The following is a 19,850-nucleotide window of genomic DNA, read 5'->3' as shown; positions in this document are numbered from 1 at the left end:
TCGGTTATTTGCGAGGGCAGAGCACATGAGATAGCTTCAATTGGATGAAATCATGGGCCCCGTGACAGTGCACATGAGATTTCCAGGGAAAGAAACTGAGGAAGGACGGTGCGGTTATTAATTTAAAGACGTCGATCTGATTCCATCGAGTCTCAAGTCGTATTATATCTTAGTGGTTAAATTTGAACTGAATTAAGAGAGAAATCTGGATTAGTAAATTTATACACGTCTTCGATTTCACAGTAATTTTAGCATTCTATTTCTTTTTTTTAAAAATTATTTAACAGATTAATATACGATTTATTTGACTGTTTAGTAAATAAAAAATAAAAAAATTAATTATTTTTAACATTCTTATCCGCTCTCCGAAGTAAACAGAGCATATTTTATTATCAGCTGATGGAGGAATAGTTCTTTGCCCTTTCCATAAATAGATGAATTTCTTGATTGGAAACCTTATCTTCCATATTGCGGCCGCACCAGTTCGCCATCGACGAAGATAAAACCCTCTCCCTTACCCTTTCTTCCTCTCCATTGCCATGGCCTCCTACTCCGATTCTGGGGCGGCTCAGGCTGCGGATGTAGTCTCTCATCCGTCGCCTCCGGTTCCCGACGAATCAACTGCCTCCATCCAGGAGGAAGGCCGCGACGGCGTGACCGAGGTGACAACCCCGCAGGGCGGTGGCGAGCTTCCTCAAGCCGAATCCTCCCTCCAAGATGCTGCAGACGGGACCTCCCTCGGATTGCAAGGTAAGATTGTTACTCCGGACGATGCCGCGGCCGGCACTCCGTTTCCTGATGGTGAGGTAGCGCAAACCTCTCCCGGTTACTTTGTTCCTTATGCCTTCGAGGGAGATGGGAATTCTATCTCGGCTGATGAAGGAGCGAGCTTGTCCCAGGCGGATGACGGGGCGGTGCAGGTTTCAAGCAAGAGCCTCGACTTGGAAGAGAATTCCGCCGATGGAGGCGCCGTTGGAGGAATAGTTCAACTGGAGGAGTCTTCATCCTCGGGTTCTATCCAAAACGCGGAGAAAGAGGGGATTCCAGATGGTGGCTTGTCTGAAGATGTACCTGGTACCATATCCGAGGACAGGGCGGAGAAGAAGTCTATTGAAGGTCAGTCGATCGAAGGTTTTGTTGTTGAGCGAGTCCAGGATAATGGGATCCTGAGTTCTCCAAATGAAAATTATGATGCTTCTAAAGAGATGGAGGCACCTTTTTCTGCAGTAGAGGGAGATTCTAAAGCCGTGGGTATTCAATCTGCGGATGCAAAGGGCCAGAAAATTGAGTCTGGTGAAGAAATTGACACTGTTCTAAACCTTGACGAGGTTGATAAGACTCCGGCTACTGGTATTGATGCTGTAAATACTCAAACTGCTGATGTTAACGATCAGAAGATTGAAGCTGATGGAGAAATTCATTTGGTGAGTAGCCTCAGCTTGGTTGAAATACCTCTGGATACTAGTGCTGAAGCTGAAATGATTCAGGCTGCTGATGCAAAGGATGAGAAAATGGAAGCTAGTGAAGAAATTGACACAGAAAGATTTCTCGACGCTGTGGAGGAACCTCTGGCCACTAATGCTGAAGCTGAAGAGTTAGAATCTGCTGATGCGAAGGATGAGAAGAATGAAGATGGTGAAGAAACTGAGGCAGTAAGAAGCCTTGACGTGGCTGGGAAGGCTCCGGCTGCTGGTGCTGCAGCTGAAAAAATTCAGGTTGCTGATTCTAATCATATCAATCAAATTTCTGAGGATGCGATATCATGCAATGTCAGTGAAGATTTGAAGAGTAGCTACCTGGATGGTAATACCCTTGATCCATCAATTGTGGGAGAAAGTGGTGAGCCAGTACTTGTTTCTGATGCAGCAGAGGAATCTGCTGATGCCACTCAGGCCGCTCCTGCTGATGGTATCGTGGGGGTTTATGAGGTAGAGGAAGGTGAACAAGAGGAAGGTTTTGTTTCTGATGTGCATCCTAGAGTGGCAATCATAGAAAGCTCTGAAACAGCCAAGCAGATTATACAAGACATGGAGAAAGATTCTTCCAGCCACAATGTTAACTCAGTATTTATGCACGATGCAGATGGGGAGATTGTTGTTGAATCTGATGAAGAGGTGGACACTGACGAGGATGGCAATGGTGAGGAGATATTTGATTCTGCTGCACTTACTGCCCTACTTAAAGCAGCTGCTGGTGCGTCTCCTGATGGCAATATTACTCTAAGCTCCCAAGGTGCCGGTAGGATCTTCTCGGCTGAAGCCCCCGCAGGACTAGGTTCATCAGTTTCATCGTTGAAATCAACAGCACCACGTTCTCTACGTTCAAATTTTTTTACTCCGTCAGATTTGTCAGTAGTCGGAGATGATGAGATAATGGATGAGGAAGAAAGGAAACTTCATGATAAGGTTGAGCAGATAAGGGTGAAATTCCTTCGCCTTGTTCTGAGGTTAGGGCATTCTCCTGATGATATTGTTGCTGCTCAAGTCCTCCATCGTCTTGGTCTTGCAGAGGGGATCAAGCGAGCAAGGCAAAATGGTCATTCTTTTAGTGTTGAAAGTGCAAAGAGGAAGGCAATGCAGCTAGAGGCTGATGGCAAGGAGGATTTGGACTTCTCCTGTAATATTCTTGTCCTTGGAAAGACTGGGGTGGGCAAGAGTGCTACTATTAATTCTATTTTTGGCGATCAGAAGACTAAGACAAATGCATTTCAACCAGCCACAACTTATTTGAGACAGATTTCAGGAACTTTAGAAGGGATTAATATTCGAGTTGTTGATACTCCCGGACTCAGTACGTCTGCAATAGAACAATCATCAAACAGGAAGGTACTCATCTCAATAAAGAAGTTTATCAAAAGATGCCCTCCTGACATTGTTCTCTATGTAGACCGCCTGGATACTCAGACACGCAATCTCAATGATTTGCCTCTGTTACGCTCTATTACCAGTATATTGGGTTCATCCATCTGGTTCAATGCTATTGTTGCACTCACACATGCTGCATCTGCTCCGCCAGAAGGGCCGAATGGTTCTGCTCTTAGCTATGAGATGGTTGTAGCTCAGAGATCACATGTTGTTCAACAATGTATTCGTCAAGCAGCTGGAGACATGCGTTTGATGAATCCAGTTGCCCTTGTTGAGAACCATCCTTCTTGTAGAAGAAACAAAGAGGGCGAAAGGGTACTACCTAATGGCAAAAGTTGGAGAACAGAGATGCTTCTTTTGTGTTACTCTTCAAAGATATTATCTGAAGCTAATTCCCTTCTGAAGCTTCAAGATGCTTCTTCTGCGAAGCTCTTTAATTTCAGGTTTCGGTCTCCACCTCTTCCATATTTGTTGTCATCACTTCTGCAATCCAGAACACACCCAAAGTTATCTGCTGATCAGGGTGGTGAAAATGATGATTCGGATATTGATTTGGATGATTTATCAGATATGAATGAAGAGGAAGATGAATACGATCAACTTCCACCCTTTAAACCCCTTAAAAAGGCTCAGCTTGCCAAACTTACTAAGGAGCAACGCAATGCCTACTTTGACGAATATGATTACCGGGTTAAACTTCTTCAGAAAAAGCAATTGAAGGAAGAACTAAGAAGAATCAAAGAGATGAAGAAGAGAGGAAAAAATAAGCAAGATGATCTTGGCTATGGTTATGGCGATATGGGTGAAGGTGATCAGGAGGGTTCACCTGCAGCTGTGCCAGTACCTTTACCGGATATGTCTTTGCCACCTTCGTTTGACTGTGATAACCCAGTACATCGCTACCGTTTTCTGGAGCCGACATCGCAGCTTTTGACTAGGCCTGTTTTAGACACACATGGCTGGGATCATGACTGTGGATATGATGGTGTCAGCATTGAACAGTCTCTTGCTCTTGCTAATTGCTTTCCTGCAGCTGTTGCTATTCAGGTCACTAAGGACAAGAAAGAATTCAGCATTCAGTTAGATTCCTCCATTTGTGCCAAGCACGGAGAAAATGGTTCAACTCTTGCTGGCTTTGACATCCAATCTGTTGGAAGACAGCTTGCTTACATTCTCAGAGGTGAAACCAAATTTAAAAACTTCAAGAAGAATAAAACTGCTGGTGGGATATCTATAACCTTCTTAGGGGAAACTATAGCTACTGGTTTAAAAGTTGAAGACCAGATTGCACTTGGAAAGAGGGTGAATCTGGTTGCAAGCACAGGTGCTATCCGTTCTCAAGGTGATGTGGCCTTTGGGGCCAACCTTGAAGCACGGCTCAGAGACAAAGATTATCCAATTGGCCAAGCCCTTTCTACTTTGGGCTTATCCCTGATGAAGTGGCATGGTGACCTGGCGTTGGGAGCAAATCTGCAATCTCAGTTTTCCATTGGAAGAAACTCAAAGATGGCTGTCCGTGTGGGGCTTAACAACAAGCTCAGTGGGCAAATTACAGTCAAGACAAGCACCTCAGAGCAGCTTCAGATAGCACTAATTGCTCTTGTTCCAACTGCAGTTTCACTATTCAGGAGTTTCTGGGCTGGTGAGTCATTTTTGGCTCACTAACTTCTATTTGCTAGAGTGGTCGTTACGTATCTTGTTTATCGCAAGTTTTGAATTCTTGAAGCTCATCATAGTTTAGTTTGGTCAATTTTTATCTGAAACTTCTAGTTTTGTTCAACTTTGAATAAATGCACCTTTTACTCTTATTTTGTTGAAACCTCTACTAAAGGAATCAGAAAAATGTTGGTTCAAATTCTTAGGATAAACAAGGCTTAATCATGATGATGAAACATAATTTTTCTACCTACTGTTTTTCAGAGATTTAAAACTTGAGATATTTGTCAATGTGTCAATCATCATTGGTGTTTGTTTTTAATAGTTGTTTGGTCAAACTTTATTTTATCTGAAACTTCTGTTTTTGTTCAACTTAGAATAAATGCACTTTTTTGCTCTTATTTTGTTGAAACCTCAACTAAAGGAATCGGAACAATGTTGGTTCTAATTCTTAGGATAAACAAGGCTTAATCATGATGATGAAGCATATTTTTTTTCTTCCTACTGTTTATTCAGAGATTAAAAATTCGAGATATTTTTGTTGTTCTACTTTATTCTTATGATTCTTATTATGTTTTTACTTTATCTGCGATACAAGCGATTGCCTGCCCTCTCTAGATGATAATTTTGGTAACAAGTCATGTTATTTTCATAGCGAAGAGAGGTAAAGAAGAAGCTGTGTCTTTTCTAGTTTCCAGAATGTCTTATGCCGAAAGGAAAAAAGTCCTCTTAATTTTCAGATATTTAATATTCTTTAGTTTGATTTCCTTTTTTACTTGATTATTCTAATTAGGAGTTCTGGTACTGTTTCATTCAATATTTTTCTACTCCCGCAACTTTTAAATCCCCTGATAGCACTTTGACATTGAGCATAAGTTGGCACTTCAACCTTAGTTTTTGGTATGCTCAATGTGAGGATCATCACCTTCAAAGTGAATTATATCACATTACCTTATTTTCTTCTAACAAATTCATTTGAAGATATTTAAATTTATAGCCTTCTTTGGGTCACTTTCCCTTGTTCTTATTCTTGTCTAATACAGTTAACAGGCTTTAAAGATTCTGAGATCGTTTGTGAATATGTTAAGAAAAATATAATGAATGGACATATAGTGAAGGATCAGTCTGTCACCTTGTTCCTCACTTTGTGGAAATTCTTAACTTATTTGGTACATGCACGGGTTGAAATTTTGTACCGTAATGGCTTAACAATAACATGATCGAAACATATTGTTATGATAAATTATTGAATTTCAACACTACTCGCATAACTAATTTATCCCTTGTTATTGTGTTAATCATGTCGATGTCGATAGTATGATATCACACTAATATTTGACACCCCTTGACATGATACATAATGTGTTTAGATGAATTACAATAATGCTTGTTGTTCTTTTGTAGTTTTTGTCTATAAAATACAATATCAAAATTGTACTATTCTATATGAGAAATTAGGGATGAGTATTTTAAACCTTGGGTACATCTTTATTGATCTATAGGTTGAGGACCTTCCCTTTCCTGCACTTAAATTGCTATTATTTTCCCTGTATACCGGCAAGATGGAACTATAATCGTAGTAAAGTAAGCAGTTCTTGAAATTACAACACTCTAGTGGATCAACTCTAGTACTTATTTTGATTTCTAACTTCTATCCAGTACGACAAAACTCTTTTGACCCGACAGCTTGCTAATCGATCTTTACCGTGCCTTCTCTATCAATTCAATCCTAAACACTTGGATATCATATGCTATACCAATTAAGCTACTATGCCTGTCTACTCTGTTCCATTTATATGCGAGCAACATCTGAAATCTCAGTCCATTGCGAATATCTGCATGATGGATGTGTATTTTCTTTCTTTTAGTTTCATTCCTAACATCTTTTGTGACACTGTAAATATTCTAACATGGTGGTTTAATGTCTAGATTCAACAATAATTTCACATTTACAGTACTTACGACGACACCCTTCTTCTTGTTCATTGTGGTCGAACTGTGCGACTTCAGTCATTTTGTGACCGTTCGAATCTGAAAATTATCTGGTTTCGATTTTTCGCTCTTTCTTTTGGATAATACATTGGTTCTTTTCAAATTCACATGTCAAGATTTTAATTACATATTTTCCTAGTAATTTTTTTTCATCTTTCTATATTTTCAGAATGTTTCTTTCCACCTAATAATCCCGTTTTAAGCTAATTAATTCAACCCTCTTCAGTAATTTGAAATGATCGAAACTTATTCCAACATGTAAATTCACGAGTTTAAAGATTGAGAGCAACATCACCTTCTCCTTATTCTTTCATATGAATCAAAAAAACGGAGGCGTTAAAAAATTGAACACAGAAAAATTGAATTATTAAATTATAAATTATTATGTGTTTTCTTCTTTATAGTTAAGTTGATGATTTAGATATTTTAGAACGATAAAAAAATATTTATTGGATATTTTAAAATAAAAAAGATTTTACAGCTCAGGAGGGGAGGGGGTTGGTGCATCACAGGGGTAGGTGGATCTAACCCCTATCAAGTAATTCAACGGAAGAAATATTAAGAATTAACAAAAATTGAAAAACTTGTCAAAAATAAATAATAAAAAAGCAATCCACCTAACAAAGCTTCTGCAATGAAATTGCCTCCCAGTTGCCTTTCCATCTCTCGCACCCATCTCCACATCTCTCCTCTCTCAGTCCTCCCTTGCTCTGCACCCGATGCAATGCCGCCGCCACTCTCACTCTTCCTCTTCCGAAGAAGAGGACAACCAAAATCGACTCCCATTTGCCTCCCTCGCTCTTTCTCTCTTCTGCCCTCATCTCTCCTCTTCTTCTTCCTCCTCCTCCTCCAATCTACTTTCATCCGTTCCCTTCCGCCTTAAGATCCCCACTCAGATTACCTCCCTCTCCCTCTCTCTCTCCGTTCCCCTCCGAACTCTCCTCCTCCTCCCGTTTCACTCCTTCTAGATTATCCAACTCCGTATTCCTCTCCCCCTTATCCATCTTCCGCCACCGCACCACCGACCCCATCGTCGCCGCAGGCTCCCGCCGCTGCGCCATCGTCTGGTTCCGCGCCGACCTCCGCCTCCACGACCACGAAGCCCTCTCCGCTGCGAACGCGGACTCCCTCTCCCTCCTCCCCGTCTTCCTCTTCGACCCCCGGGACTTCAGGCGCTCCGCCGGCGGATTCGACCGGACCGGCCACCGCCGCGCTCGCTTCCTCCTCGACTCTGTGGCCGACCTCCGCGCCGGGTTGCGCCGCCGCGGATCAGATCTCGTGGTGCGGGTCGGCTGCCCCGAGGCGGTGCTGCCGGAGCTCGCGCGCGCAGTTGGCGCCGATGCGGTGTATGCTCACCGGGAGGTTTCCCGCGATGAGGTGCGCGCGGAGGAGCGAGTTGGGAAGGCGATGGAAGATGAGGGGATCGAGGTGAAGTACTTCTGGGGGAGCACGTTGCAGCACATTGACGATTTTCCGTTCGAGCTGGAGCAAATGCCCACCGATTATGGAGGGTTTAAGGAGAAGATGAAATGCGTGAAGGTGAGAAAAACGATTGACACACCGGAGGAACTTAGAAGAATGCCATCAAGGGGAGGAGTCGAAGCTGGGGAGATCCCTAGCATGCAAGACCTTGGGTTCAATCCGGCGCCAACCATGTCGCAGGTCATCTCTAAATCTTAACGTTTCTATGGTCTTCCATATAGACAAAGATCATAACTTTTTTAATTTTATTAAAGAAAGTAATGATCCATTAATCTTTTGATTACTAAAGCAAATTTTACACGCCTTAAATAAGGGAAAGGGTAATTGCAAAGAGAACAAGGATTTCACGAGTCCACGGTAGATAAAAATGCTAATGGGGTAATTTCACCTTGGCTGATTTACTTGGCTTTGTCATCCAAAACGAACAACTACTACTAGGTTGTAAGCATAAATGTCTGTGCTTAGTGCGTCCAGTAAGGAAGATTATGGTTCTTTGGAGAAAATCATATTTGGTATTTTGTTTTTTTACCTTCATAAGATGGCATTCACGTCACTGATGTTCATTGGTGCTAAATGTTTGAATCAATTATCTACTACTGGAACAATTTATATTTTGTTACAAAATTTTTGACGGAGAGCTTTGGTGCAACGGTAAAGTTGTTGCTATATGACCTGGAGGTCATGAGTTCAAGTCTCGGAAACAGCCTCTTGCAAAGCAAGGTAAGATTGCGTACAATAGACCTTTCCTTGGAACTCCGCATTGGCAGAAGCTTTGTGCATCAGACTACCTTTGTTACAAAATTTTTCCTATGAGTATCAAATGTCCATCTAGCTTCACAAAATTCAATAGCCACCGTAAGCTATCTTAACTTGACATCACTATACCTTGTGGAAAAAGAAGACATGTTGTCTGTAATTCATTTGTTTTTTTTCCTAGTTTTTTACTCATTGAGATGGGTTTTGCTCTTGCCGAAAGTGAAAAGTTTGGGCTACATAACAGATTCTTTCAAATTATAGATTTATATGATATTTACTTTACATTTATTTACAATTGAGAAAGCTTCAATTTTCTTTGTGTGCAAGCCTTGTGACTTATAAAAGAATACTCTAGTCATAAAGAAAGAGATTGGTTGATGAAAGATGCCTTACTTGCCTTAAGACTTTGTATAATCGACTCTTATTTTTTACAGAAAGCACTCATTTTGCATTTTGGTACAAAGATTTTCGACAACAAAAATATTAGCCATGCTTTCTCTTGTTCCTTGTTCTTGTACCCAAAGTATATTCTTCTTTCTTAGCTATTTGTTTTTATCATTCGGGGCATCTATCTTGTGAATGGACCAAACTAGTGAACAAATGCTGCATAATCTTTAAGGTTACATGGCTTTTTGGTTCAATTTTTGAAAACAAATAAAGAAATATAAAAAACATGAAAAAAAATTAAGGGCTTTCAGATGATTGCTTAATGTGTCAACAATAGAGTTCCAGCAAATTTTGTTTTTCTTCTGAATTATCGATCTAATTCTTTTGTAAAGTAAGCTTCTATAAGTTGATTAAAAGTGAAACTATGCTCTTATTTTACACATCTTAGTTGGGTGGGGTATTTGAGTTGGCATATTGCCCAAACTGTTACCAAATGCTCACTCAAGCTTATTATATTATTTACATTATGATCAAGAGGCCTTATTTTTTATTTGATAGGCTGGCATATCAGATGGTTTGTAATCATTATGCTCCATCTAGTCTTTTTCCTACCAAGTATAGTCTAGTGTGCATGTAATCTGTGCAAGTCATGGCGCTACATCCTCTTTTCCTTTTATCTTTCCATACTACAGTTCTTGGACGCCTAATGTAAAAACATGTTAAGAAGTTTGATTGGCTTCTGCATAGATATAGCTGATCAACTAGGCAAATTCCTACATGCACTCTCTCCTTTTGTGATTGTGATCAACTAGGTAGCTTTTTGGGATTGTGATTAGAGTATCATAGGATTAAAATATTCCCTCTTTATGTGATTATTTATTATAGTTCTGATCAGAAAACATCCATGGTTAGACCAGCTGCATTCATAAAAAGAATCTTAGAACTAAAGTCGGATAGGACTAAGAAATTTGAGATTAAAAGCTTCTATTTGGATATAATTACTTTTCATAACGGTATTGTTTGGACTTTAGATAGTGTTCTCTGCACTCTGATATCGTATGAAGCAATTGGTGATGAAATCATGTTTCTACATTTTTCGTGTAATACAGGATCGCAAGCCTTTCTTCAGCACTCCTGTTGGTGGTGAGACTGAAGCATTAGACAGATTGAAGAAGTTTGCTGCTGAATGGCAGGCACAACCGAACAAAGCAAGGACTTCCACCACAGATAGCATACATGGTGCTACTTTCTCGTGCAAAATCTCACCATGGCTATCAACAGGATGCATTTCTCCTCGCTTTATGTTCGAGGAGTTGAAGAATACTACTAGGTAATATTATATTAGACAAAAATGTGTCTCTTTGCTATCATAGGTTAAGCAGACAAATTAAAGAATAAAGACAGATTTTTGTAGTGACTATTTCTTCTGCACTTTGTATAAGTGATGTGATGCTTGTTTGGTTTATAGGAATGTTTCTGCTGCTTCATCAGCGAATTGTAGTCCTGATTCGGCAGATGGAGGTGCCAACTCGTTGATGTTTGAACTGTTATGGAGGGATTTCTTCAGGTAGCACACGGCTCAAAACTTCCTTTCGTTTACACTTAAGCTTGATTGTCCCAACTATTTGAAATTGGTTATACAAATTATGTTTCTTTATTGAGCACTATGCAAGTCTAAATCATTAGTGATATTATAATCATTTAAATCATCTTTAGTTATATTAAATAGTGATTTTGTTTGGTCTCCTCTACCCTTTGTGCTAGTCATTATAATCAATTAACTATAGAATCTATCCGCCTTTGAATATCTGTATCAGGTGTATTAGCATAATCTGTTTCTGTTTAATAATTGATTTGCTTTCATTTTGTTTTTAATTCTTATAATTGATTTGCCATCTTTGTTAAACATGATGATACAAAATTTTCTTCAAGCTTACTGATTTGTTTAGTTGGGTGGTGGAAGAACAGGATAGAGGAGGGGGAAATTGGTTATCCATGTGTTTCTTTTATTCCTTTCCCTTCTCCCTCACCACCTATTTATTCCTCCTTGTGTGATATTCTACCTTACCAAGCTTTAAAGCTTGTATCATTTTGTTTCTGGTTTCAAATTGTATAAGCATGTTACTCATAAATGACTCAAAGTAGCAATATTTTAGAAATCTGGAAACATGTATCGTGTCTCTAGAACTCTAAAATGCATCTAATATCCTGTTGAAAGTTATCTTGTCGGAATGAAACACTGTTTGAATTCATTGCCAGGTTCACCACCATGAAGTGCAGCTCTGCAAATAAAATGGTGGAAGCTGTGCCCAATAGTTCGTGCACTGTTGCTCTAGCATAACTCTGCTTACCATCTGAAATTCAAATGAAACCTTGACCAAATGGTCATTGAGACACCAAGTTCTCCATTACTTTACCACAATCATTATTTGTGCCCTTGTATTGTCTCAGATATCGATTTTTAACTTTTCAGGCACACAAATTTTCTGTGCCCCCTTCATAATAAGCAGCTGTTTCGGCTTCTGTAGATTGAAATCAATATTTTTATATCAATTATGTATCTGAGAGTTTGAATTGTTTCAGCTCTAGGTTAAATTCTAGTCTTGTTAAGGTCGGTTGATGCTTGTAATTTCACCGTTGTCGCATGCAATAATTAGTTTGGCGCCGGGAATTTAATCTATGTGCCCACTGAGATGCGTGACAATCGGGCCTGTAAGAAACAGATTGGCCTGGTTCATGATCCATCTCACGTTTTCATTTTGATGGCGTCCTATTTACATATGATTTTGTGTATGGGTTGGTAGATCGAAATTTAAACTCCATTTAAAGTCGAAAAAAATTTAGAAATAAATAAAATAATAATTCATTTTTTCCTTAATCTCCATTATTGTTTTTACATTTTTGTTTTTATCTGTTTATGTTTTTTTTTCCGTTTGTAGTAAAGAGTCTTGCACTTATGCTACTTGCTAGAAAATAGTTTTTAAAAAAAAAAAACTTCATTAAAATTTGTTTATGAAAAGGAGATACTTTTTTTATTATTAGAATAATATTAAATATTATTTTAATATAATTGGTGCATAAAAACAAAATATTTTTCAGCTTTAAAAATCTTATATGCCCTCCTAAATCAATTAACTAGTTCATATTTATTAACTTTCAATCTAACTAATTCGATCTAATCTAATCTAATTAGATCTTACAACTTATTGCGACCCCTCAGTTGTCAACTTTGATTGACTAATTTGGTTTACCTAATTAGATCGTGCAATTTTACTTGGCCCACCCAGTCGATCTCCTTGCCGATTCGCCTCGATCCATCTATTTTGGGCCACTTTACTCATGTGCTCCACCTGATTTCATTGTCGTCTAAGTTGACCCGACCGCTTCACGTAGTGGGCCCCATAGACCTCATAATTGTCGGAGCCAACGTTGGAGCATATAATCCTCCAACATGATATGCTCCTTTGCACTTACAGATTGCTAAAGTGTTCTCTCATAAGGCGGTTACCATCACACTACACTGAATCAGTGGAGCACTATTGATTCGGCTGTTAATTATCAAGGCGGTTATCGCTTACCATCACGATTGCTATTGCCATTAGTATTGTTTATAATTTTCTTTTTAAAAAAATCTCTCCAAGTGCATGTTCGATTCGTTTCACCAATGTACAAGTTCAATAAGAATATCGATCTTTAATAATATGTTAATTATTCGTCGAGAAAAGATGACAACTCGATTATCACTGAAATTGGAAGTAGTCGCAGCAACGTAACAAACCTCATCTCAAGTCTTGAGTTATATTAATCCCATCGAAAGTTTTTCTTGACGATGAGCATTAAGGCCTTCTTGCTCCATCGATCCTCGCTCTATCGCGCGTGCATTATGCTCCTGCTCGCCCGGTCCATATCGCACACTCCATGGGTGTATCACTCAGACCTTTACACGCCCGAATAGCAATAATTAAGAATGATTCAGAAAGAAGCTAAGCGTTACGCACATGCATGAATCAGTTGTTGCCTATAAATTCCAACCAAACGGAACGCAAATTCATCATCAACAAGCTAAGCAACCTCGATCGATCGCCACCATATAACTGAAATGGCTCTGAAGATTGCACTCGTAGCGGCGCTGCTGATGGCTTCAGCCATTGCGCCGCCAGCGGCTTCCCAACTGGTTAATGTCAACGTCAACGTCAACGTCATGGTCAGCGGCACGGTGCCATGCGGCATCTCCGGCGCCGTTAATACCACCCTAGCAACACCAGTTTTTGCAAGTAAATCTTTAATTCCCTCACTTCAATTCAATTTTTGCCCAGATTTATTTTGCTTCCCCGCCGCCAGCATGCACTAAACGTAATCACAAAATCTCTCTCTCTCTCTCTCTATATATATATATCTAATAAATTATCTTGGTCTGAGCCGCAGATGCCACCGTGGTGCTGCGATGCGGGCCAGATGTCGTCGTCAACACAACAGTGACCAACAACAACGGAGCGTTTGTGTTTATGTTGGCCGTCAATTTAACGGTGCCCGAGCTCTTGCGCACATGCAGGCTCGTCGTTCCCACGCCACTCTCCGTTTGTAATTCGTCGCTTCCGTCCAACGGGATGCAAGCGCCCTTGCAACTGCTCCCCGGCAGCGTGAATCATGGTGGAATTTTTGGTGTGGTCACCAATCTTGTCCCCTCGGATTTTCCAGTTGGTGCTGTGAGATCCAAAAACGATGTTAGAAACGACGCCATGAAGGCATATCTATCTATCTATCTATCTATCTATCTATCTACAGTACTGGAATAATTATGCACGGGCAATGTGTGCATCTACGTTCCTAATCATGCATAATGCTTGAACATCTAATTACTTATCACTCCATGTACTTCTTCTACATGAATATAAATTATATAAGTACCTCTAAATCTTAGTTATTTGGTTTTAAGTACAACTGAATTGAATTTGTATTCAAATATCTTATTTTCCTTAATACTATGGACCGAATTTTATTATAAAAACAATATATTTAATTGCATTAAAAAATTTTAATGTAAAATTTTAACATCGTGTGTGTGTATATATATATATATATATACACTATGAAATAGAATTAATGTTAAAAGGGATTTATCTTTGTAAATTATGCTGATGACTTAAAAATGAAGAGAAAGAAAGTATTTTTTTTATTATAAAAATATTAAAGGCGTTTAACACTAATAAGTTTTTAAGAGTATTTAAAAAAATATTATTTAAAAAAGTATTAGTAAAAAAAAATGTAATTTTGAATTCATTTATCCTGGAAAATGGCTCTGACATCGAAGCAGTAGTCGCTCATCGATCCTCCTGCTGTGTGAGTTGCGAGGGCAACGGAGCTTCTCGGGGCAACGCCGAAGGCAGGCGATGGCGGATGATAGCAAGTGCGGCGAGATTGGCAATGAGGGAGCGGCAGCGCAGAAGCCGAATGTCGTCTTGAAAGCGGTAGACATGGACGACGAGATGCGCAGCCACGCGGTCGCCTGTGCCCGCGCTGTATGGCGAAGAGAATCCTTTCTCCCTAATCTTTCCCTTCTTTCTTCTCCTACTTTTTGTTAGAAAAACGGTTTTTCATCATGTTCCACTGGCGTTGGCTGCTTCTTGAGATCATCGTTTTGTGGATTTCGGTTGGAATCTAGGCGTTCCAGGAGCATGCGGTGGAGAAGAACATCGCGGAGCACATCAAGAAGGAGTTCGATGCTAGATACGGACAGAGTTGGCACTGCATTGTGGGTCGTAACTTTGGTGCGTTCCTCGTTCTTGTTCTCTCTTCCATCTTCGTTGCTATTTCTTGCTGTATTCACAAGTGCTATTTGGTCCGTCGATGGGCAATGAAAAATTGTTCCTTTTTTGTCGGGTGAGTTCTGCGAATAGCTATATGGATGGACTTTTTGTTTACTGAATCGAAGGCGAAATCCCTAGCGTAATATTGAATATCTTGATAACTGTTGAGATGTATTAGAGTGGGAATAAAAAGAAACTTTGGTCTACCAAAAAATCTGAGATGATAGGGCAGGCTTTTCCTTGAGTCTTTTGCCTTCCATGGAAAATCCTGTTATTTTGCTTCCTGAATATTGACCAGAGCCAACCGTGTGCAGACCATGTGTTGGATACCCTTGCATTATTGAATTGCATTTATAGATATTTCCAAGATGTTGACATGGAGCCAGATATGGCGAAAGTTGCTGCCTAGCAAGGATCCAACATGAAGGTAGCTAAGTGTATATGTTCAGTTGTTTGAGATGAAGATCCATATTCTGTGCAAGTACCATCAGGACAATTACAAGTTTATGTAAAAACTCTTGTGTGAAGTTGGACTCCATGATGATTGAAACGGTGATTTTAGCCTTGCCTGCGCTTTCACACTCCTCATTTATTTCACCTAATGTGTTTGATTTCGATGGAAAATTAGAATGATGTGGTGTTAATAGAGATACTACTTGGTTGTACAAGGCCCAGCCGTATATGTCCCTTACAAGTGACTGAGATGTGGCAGCTCACCCCTATTTGTTTTGATTGAGCCCATGGCCTTTCCACTGTTCTGGGGTAGTCTTAAGATCTTTATCCTGGTATGGTCGATCTGCTGTTGTTCTGTGAACTTCCCTTAGCCAAATTGTTAGCAAGTAAAGTATCTTTGATTCCCTTGTATGACCATTTTGTTTCATGCCAAAAAATAGTGTTTCCCACCGGATTTTATGGGAGTCTATGAAATTCTAATTTGAAAGTGAAGGAATGAATGATACAAACTTGCAAAGATGGAAGAACACATGCGCATTTAGAAAGGCATCTCCTTTTTGTTGTTCACCGGAAGTTGAACTTTCTCTTCATTTTGACTGTAATTTATCATTTGATTTTAGACAAGTTTCTTGGTCTTTTACACATATTCTCCCAATTTTCAGGGCCTTGTGTCTTCCTATAAAGCTTCATAATGATGTTTTGTGTCATATTCTGTTGCACTGGGGTACATATATTATTATTTTTATGTTATGTGAAGATCAAGTGACCAACATGTATTATTTGTTATGTTATGTGAATAAACTTCTACGTTTCATACACATGATCAAATATAAACACCTAAGTAAATATCAAAACACAATAGTTAAACCTAACAATAAGGAGAAATTGATGCCCCAACATGAAAACTTTATTCTCCCTCATATAGCCAACACATTGTGTCAATTAATGAATAAAGAAACGGTTTTCAGGGAAGATTGGGAAAGGAACAAAGAGAAATAAAATTGCATCCCTCAGCAATATCACATGACAGAACTTGGGGTGAAGAGCAGCCAAAAGAGCAAATGATACCAATAAGCAGAACACTTTTCTTCAACAAATTTTATTTATTCTTTAGTTTGCATTGTAGTGCTATTCAAACAATGATTTTGTATTTCAGATGATCAAACGACTGTAAAACTGCAAGAAAGAACTTTGAGAGAAGGTAGATAGACTGAATTATAGAGGAATTAATTGTCATTACTACAAGGCCACTGAAGTATATCACAGCACTGAGCATGAGAGATTAGACACAATATTTGAGCATCTGTAGCGAATTCCATCCTAACAGATTCATGTTCATAAATTTTCTAATTAGGACTTTGTAAAATTAGGTTAGAAAGTCTGATATTGTGATCCTGTGTTAACGCTCAGAGAGTTGGACATTTGTGAGCATAACTCCAGGATTACCTAATGGAATAACAGTTTGATGTTTGTATAGGCGAGAATGGGATAGGGTAACATGCTTGAACAACAATTTGCAAGTTGACTGGTTTATGGGTTCTCAAACCTGATAATTTCAAACCTTCCTTCTTTGCTAACACAAGCCATTATCCCATTTGATCAGGTCGAACATGAACAGATCTGCTATCCTCAATGGAATTCCTAAGAAAGTCTCTTATAGGTTTAATCTTATTGGAGACTAAATATAATTCAAATAGTGCATTAATGGGTTTGTGACTATCAGTTATAATCATGTCATTCAAAATAACTTCTCTCCCCAGTTGCAAGGAGACCAATCTTCTAATAAGAAAAACCACTCTGAACTTTACTGATCAGATCATTCCAGTTCAAACTAGAAATTTATCCTACTTTTGTGCAAGAACATATATCATCTCTAGTTCTGTATCTTCTCTCTTGATAAGAAAATGTTACTTTTTCTCTATATTTAAAATGCTTGAGATGTCACATATGTTCCTTGCTTAGCTACGGTTTCCTTGTGTATGTCATTCATATTTGAGTATCTCTGAAACTTTTTTTTTTTTTTGGCTTCTGGTGCTGAATAAATTAACATAAACTAAGTTTTCAGAAGCAGAATTGCATCAAATGTTTAAGAAAGCAATAGGTACGAAAAATTCTGTATTTTAGAGAAAATTGTGATAAGGTCGCTTATTTTCCAGAACTGCATTGATAATAACTATTGTCTCGTCATCCAAGTGAACAAGAACTCTAGTGGATGTGATTTAAAAAACCATAATATTTTACCAAACTTCGCTTGATACCATGGGCAGCTTGGCTTGATGACTTTGCAACCAGTTAAGCAGAAACCCAGAAACTGGTTCAGTATTGTTTACACCATAAATCCTTCATTTCCTGCTAATATGTTGCATTTGATCAAGCTTAGTTGGACAAAATTGGTTTCTTTTATGGGTCATTAAGTTGGAAGTACTATAAATAGTAGGTGTCAGTTATGATAGATAGTGTGTATTATTATCCAATTTTCCTTGAGGAAATCATATTGTTTCTTTTAGTTTGTATTTTTTTTTCTTTTCAAATGTGTGGTTTACAATCTTAATAATCTCTAGTGAGAAAATAAAGAAAACTAGCATTGAAACTCTTTGGGTTGGCTCTATAAGATTGAATGAGTATTGTATACTTATTGCTTCTAGTATGAATATCAGAACCTTTAGAAAACCATGCACTTTATGGACCTTCACAAACTTTTTACACACTAGAGAATCTTACTATGCCTGATTTGCTTATGTTTTTATTAGAATCTCCTAGATTTTGTCTTTCACATATTCCTTCTATAGTTTAGCTTTTAGTTGCTCAACTCTCAATTGATTTCACATGCTACCTTATTGTGAAATTGGTAGGCCATGATTCTAGATGTCTTTTTTTTTTAATCTTGTAATTGTGCTTTACTTTGTTACAAATAACCGTATCAAAGTTGGGCGAAATTTGTGATTATCCCTCTAATTCATCTTGTGCTTGTCTAGGATCATTTGTGACACACGAGTCAAAGCACTTCATCTATCTCTACGTGGATTCCAAGGCAGTTTTACTGTTCAAGTCAGGTTGAGAAGTTCTTGGCAGTTTGGCTGTCATTTCATGCATTTCTACATCACGTTTCTGATTCTGATCCCACCTTAATTTGCTTTAGCTGAACTTATTGTTGTTTCGATCAGTTGCACCATCTGTGGTTTATGTGACATGCAAGAAAAATTATGTGAAAATAGGATGAAATTCATTTTCTTAATAATCTTATTTTGATGTTTAGAACAATAATTATGTTTAGAATATGTGAGGTCTGAGAGTTCTTATTTTATCTCAAATTCAACGGGAATGAAAAGCGGGGTAGAATAGAAATTAATTAGGAGGGGAAAAAAACTTCTTTAGTTAATCGTCACGCCATTAATTTTTTAAAAAAATATTATGAATAAGTCAATCAGTTGAAAACTTAGTTTATGTTACAATTTCAATCGACGAGTTGACTTAGCAGATAAAGTATTAAAAAATGATTCTTTACCATTTCTTTTTCCTTATTCTTTGGTATCTATTAGCTTCTTCAATTTCCAACAGGTTAAGAAGATCATCATATCGGATTGCCCTCTAATTTTCAGTTTAACAAGTAAACTGATGTTTCTGGATTCTGAGCAGCCAATAGATTCATATTAGCTTACAAACAGAGAACTTTCACTTGGGCAAAAATTAACACTGCATTTAAATTATTTTACCATAAAACACCTTCAATCAAACTGCTTCATCAGAACCTGAGGCTTTGGGTTCGACCGTGGACCGGCAAATGGGGCAGGTGGAGTGCGACTGAAACCACGTGTCCACGCAGTCGACGTGAAACCGGTGGCCGCACCTCGGCAGCAGCCTCCCCTTGTCCCCGTCTCTGAACTCCGACAAGCACACAGCGCACTCCAACTTCTCGTCCCCGGCAGCGGTACTGGCGTAGTCGAAGACCGGCAGCGCCGAGAGCGTCTCAGAGTGGAGGCTGCCCGCGATGAGCGTGGAGGCGGAGGGAGAGCCGGCTGACGGAGACGACGGGGCTGTCGCGACGGTGGCCGGCTCGTTCAGCCGGTCAGACCGGCTGAAGAAGAGGCGCCAAAGATAGTAGTAGACGAGGAGGATGAGGCCGACGTTGAGAACTGTGAAGAGAAAGTAGAGGAGGCGGCCGTGCCCGACAGGGCTGAGCCAGCTCGGCGGCGATGTCGTCGGAGCCGACCCACTTGGGCCTGCTTGGCTCATGAGCTCTGATCGATGAAGAAGAGAAATCAAGGTGCAAGGAGAAGAACAAGAAAAAGCTAGTTTTATATCACAATTCTTTACCTATCACAAGGCCAATCTTGATCTTCATTATCAAGTGGACAATGAATATATCCAGCGCTTTATAATCTTTATTTCCGTTTCTATACAGTTGACTTTGCGTTATGCCAAATTAGGAACCTGTTCATGGCGGCGGCTAGCA

General features: G+C 39.2%; 4 protein-coding genes and 1 pseudogene across 5 annotated transcripts; 4 read left to right on the top strand and 1 right to left on the bottom strand.

Moving 5' to 3' along the window:
- The first annotated feature begins 483 nt into the window (after positions 1–483).
- Positions 484–4,672, top strand: LOC141818206 (translocase of chloroplast 101, chloroplastic-like). 2 transcript variants are annotated; one of them, XM_074705746.1, is made up of 2 exons: positions 484–806; positions 852–4,672. In XM_074705746.1, the coding sequence occupies exons 1-2, from the start codon at positions 540–542 to the stop codon at positions 4,527–4,529; spliced, it is 3,945 nt and encodes a 1,314-aa protein (XP_074561847.1). In that variant the 5' UTR covers positions 484–539; the 3' UTR covers positions 4,530–4,672. The 2 variants fall into 2 exon arrangements, with proteins under 2 accessions (XP_074561847.1, XP_074561848.1); XM_074705747.1 differs by having other exon boundaries at positions 484–1,424; positions 1,488–4,672.
- A 2,500-nt stretch (positions 4,673–7,172) lies between these two features.
- Positions 7,173–11,765, top strand: LOC141818207 (blue-light photoreceptor PHR2-like; annotated as a pseudogene).
- A 1,438-nt stretch (positions 11,766–13,203) lies between these two features.
- Positions 13,204–14,044, top strand: LOC141818218 (phylloplanin-like). The gene is made up of 2 exons (XM_074705758.1): positions 13,204–13,411; positions 13,563–14,044. The coding sequence occupies exons 1-2, from the start codon at positions 13,237–13,239 to the stop codon at positions 13,931–13,933; spliced, it is 546 nt and encodes a 181-aa protein (XP_074561859.1). The 5' UTR covers positions 13,204–13,236; the 3' UTR covers positions 13,934–14,044.
- A 483-nt stretch (positions 14,045–14,527) lies between these two features.
- On the top strand, positions 14,528–18,455 carry LOC141818203 (dynein light chain 1, cytoplasmic-like). The gene is made up of 3 exons (XM_074705744.1): positions 14,528–14,656; positions 14,800–14,905; positions 18,373–18,455. Exons 1-3 carry the CDS (start codon positions 14,528–14,530, stop codon positions 18,453–18,455), a joined length of 318 nt encoding a protein of 105 aa, XP_074561845.1.
- Positions 18,456–19,100: 645 nt separating this feature from the next.
- On the bottom strand, positions 19,101–19,630 carry LOC141818204 (RING-H2 finger protein ATL5-like). Its single transcript, XM_074705745.1, has one exon. The coding sequence runs from the start codon at positions 19,628–19,630 to the stop codon at positions 19,127–19,129; it is 504 nt and encodes a 167-aa protein (XP_074561846.1). The 3' UTR covers positions 19,101–19,126.
- Positions 19,631–19,850: the final 220 nt, after the last annotated feature.

Source organism: Curcuma longa, unplaced genomic scaffold, assembly GCF_044706935.1.
Source record: "Curcuma longa cultivar G26 ecotype Majalengka, Jawa Barat unplaced genomic scaffold, ITB_CL_G26_1.1 contig_23791, whole genome shotgun sequence".
NCBI classification, from domain to species: domain Eukaryota; kingdom Viridiplantae; phylum Streptophyta; class Magnoliopsida; order Zingiberales; family Zingiberaceae; genus Curcuma; species Curcuma longa.
The sequence above is the reverse complement of the archived record's forward strand: the minus strand, read 5'-3'. Positions and strand labels throughout refer to the sequence as shown.

What these genes read in the sequence shown, in the direction of transcription:
- LOC141818203 (XM_074705744.1), top strand. Translation starts at nt 14,528, where the DNA reads ATGGCGGATGATAGCAAGTGCGGCGAGATTGGCAATGAGGGAGCGGCA. An exon ending in CGGTCGCCTGTGCCCGCGCT is followed by an intron (nt 14,657 to 14,799) that starts GTATGGCGAAGA and finishes GTTGGAATCTAG; the next exon opens with GCGTTCCAGGAGCATGCGGT. An exon ending in CATTGTGGGTCGTAACTTTG is followed by an intron (nt 14,906 to 18,372) that starts GTGCGTTCCTCG and finishes GTGCTTGTCTAG; the next exon opens with GATCATTTGTGACACACGAG.
- LOC141818206 (XM_074705746.1), top strand. Translation starts at nt 540, where the DNA reads ATGGCCTCCTACTCCGATTCTGGGGCGGCTCAGGCTGCGGATGTAGTC. An exon ending in CTCCGTTTCCTGATGGTGAG is followed by an intron (nt 807 to 851) that starts GTAGCGCAAACC and finishes TATGCCTTCGAG; the next exon opens with GGAGATGGGAATTCTATCTC.
- LOC141818218 (XM_074705758.1), top strand. Translation starts at nt 13,237, where the DNA reads ATGGCTCTGAAGATTGCACTCGTAGCGGCGCTGCTGATGGCTTCAGCC. An exon ending in AGCAACACCAGTTTTTGCAA is followed by an intron (nt 13,412 to 13,562) that starts GTAAATCTTTAA and finishes TCTGAGCCGCAG; the next exon opens with ATGCCACCGTGGTGCTGCGA.
- LOC141818204 (XM_074705745.1), bottom strand. Translation starts at nt 19,630, where the DNA reads ATGAGCCAAGCAGGCCCAAGTGGGTCGGCTCCGACGACATCGCCGCCG.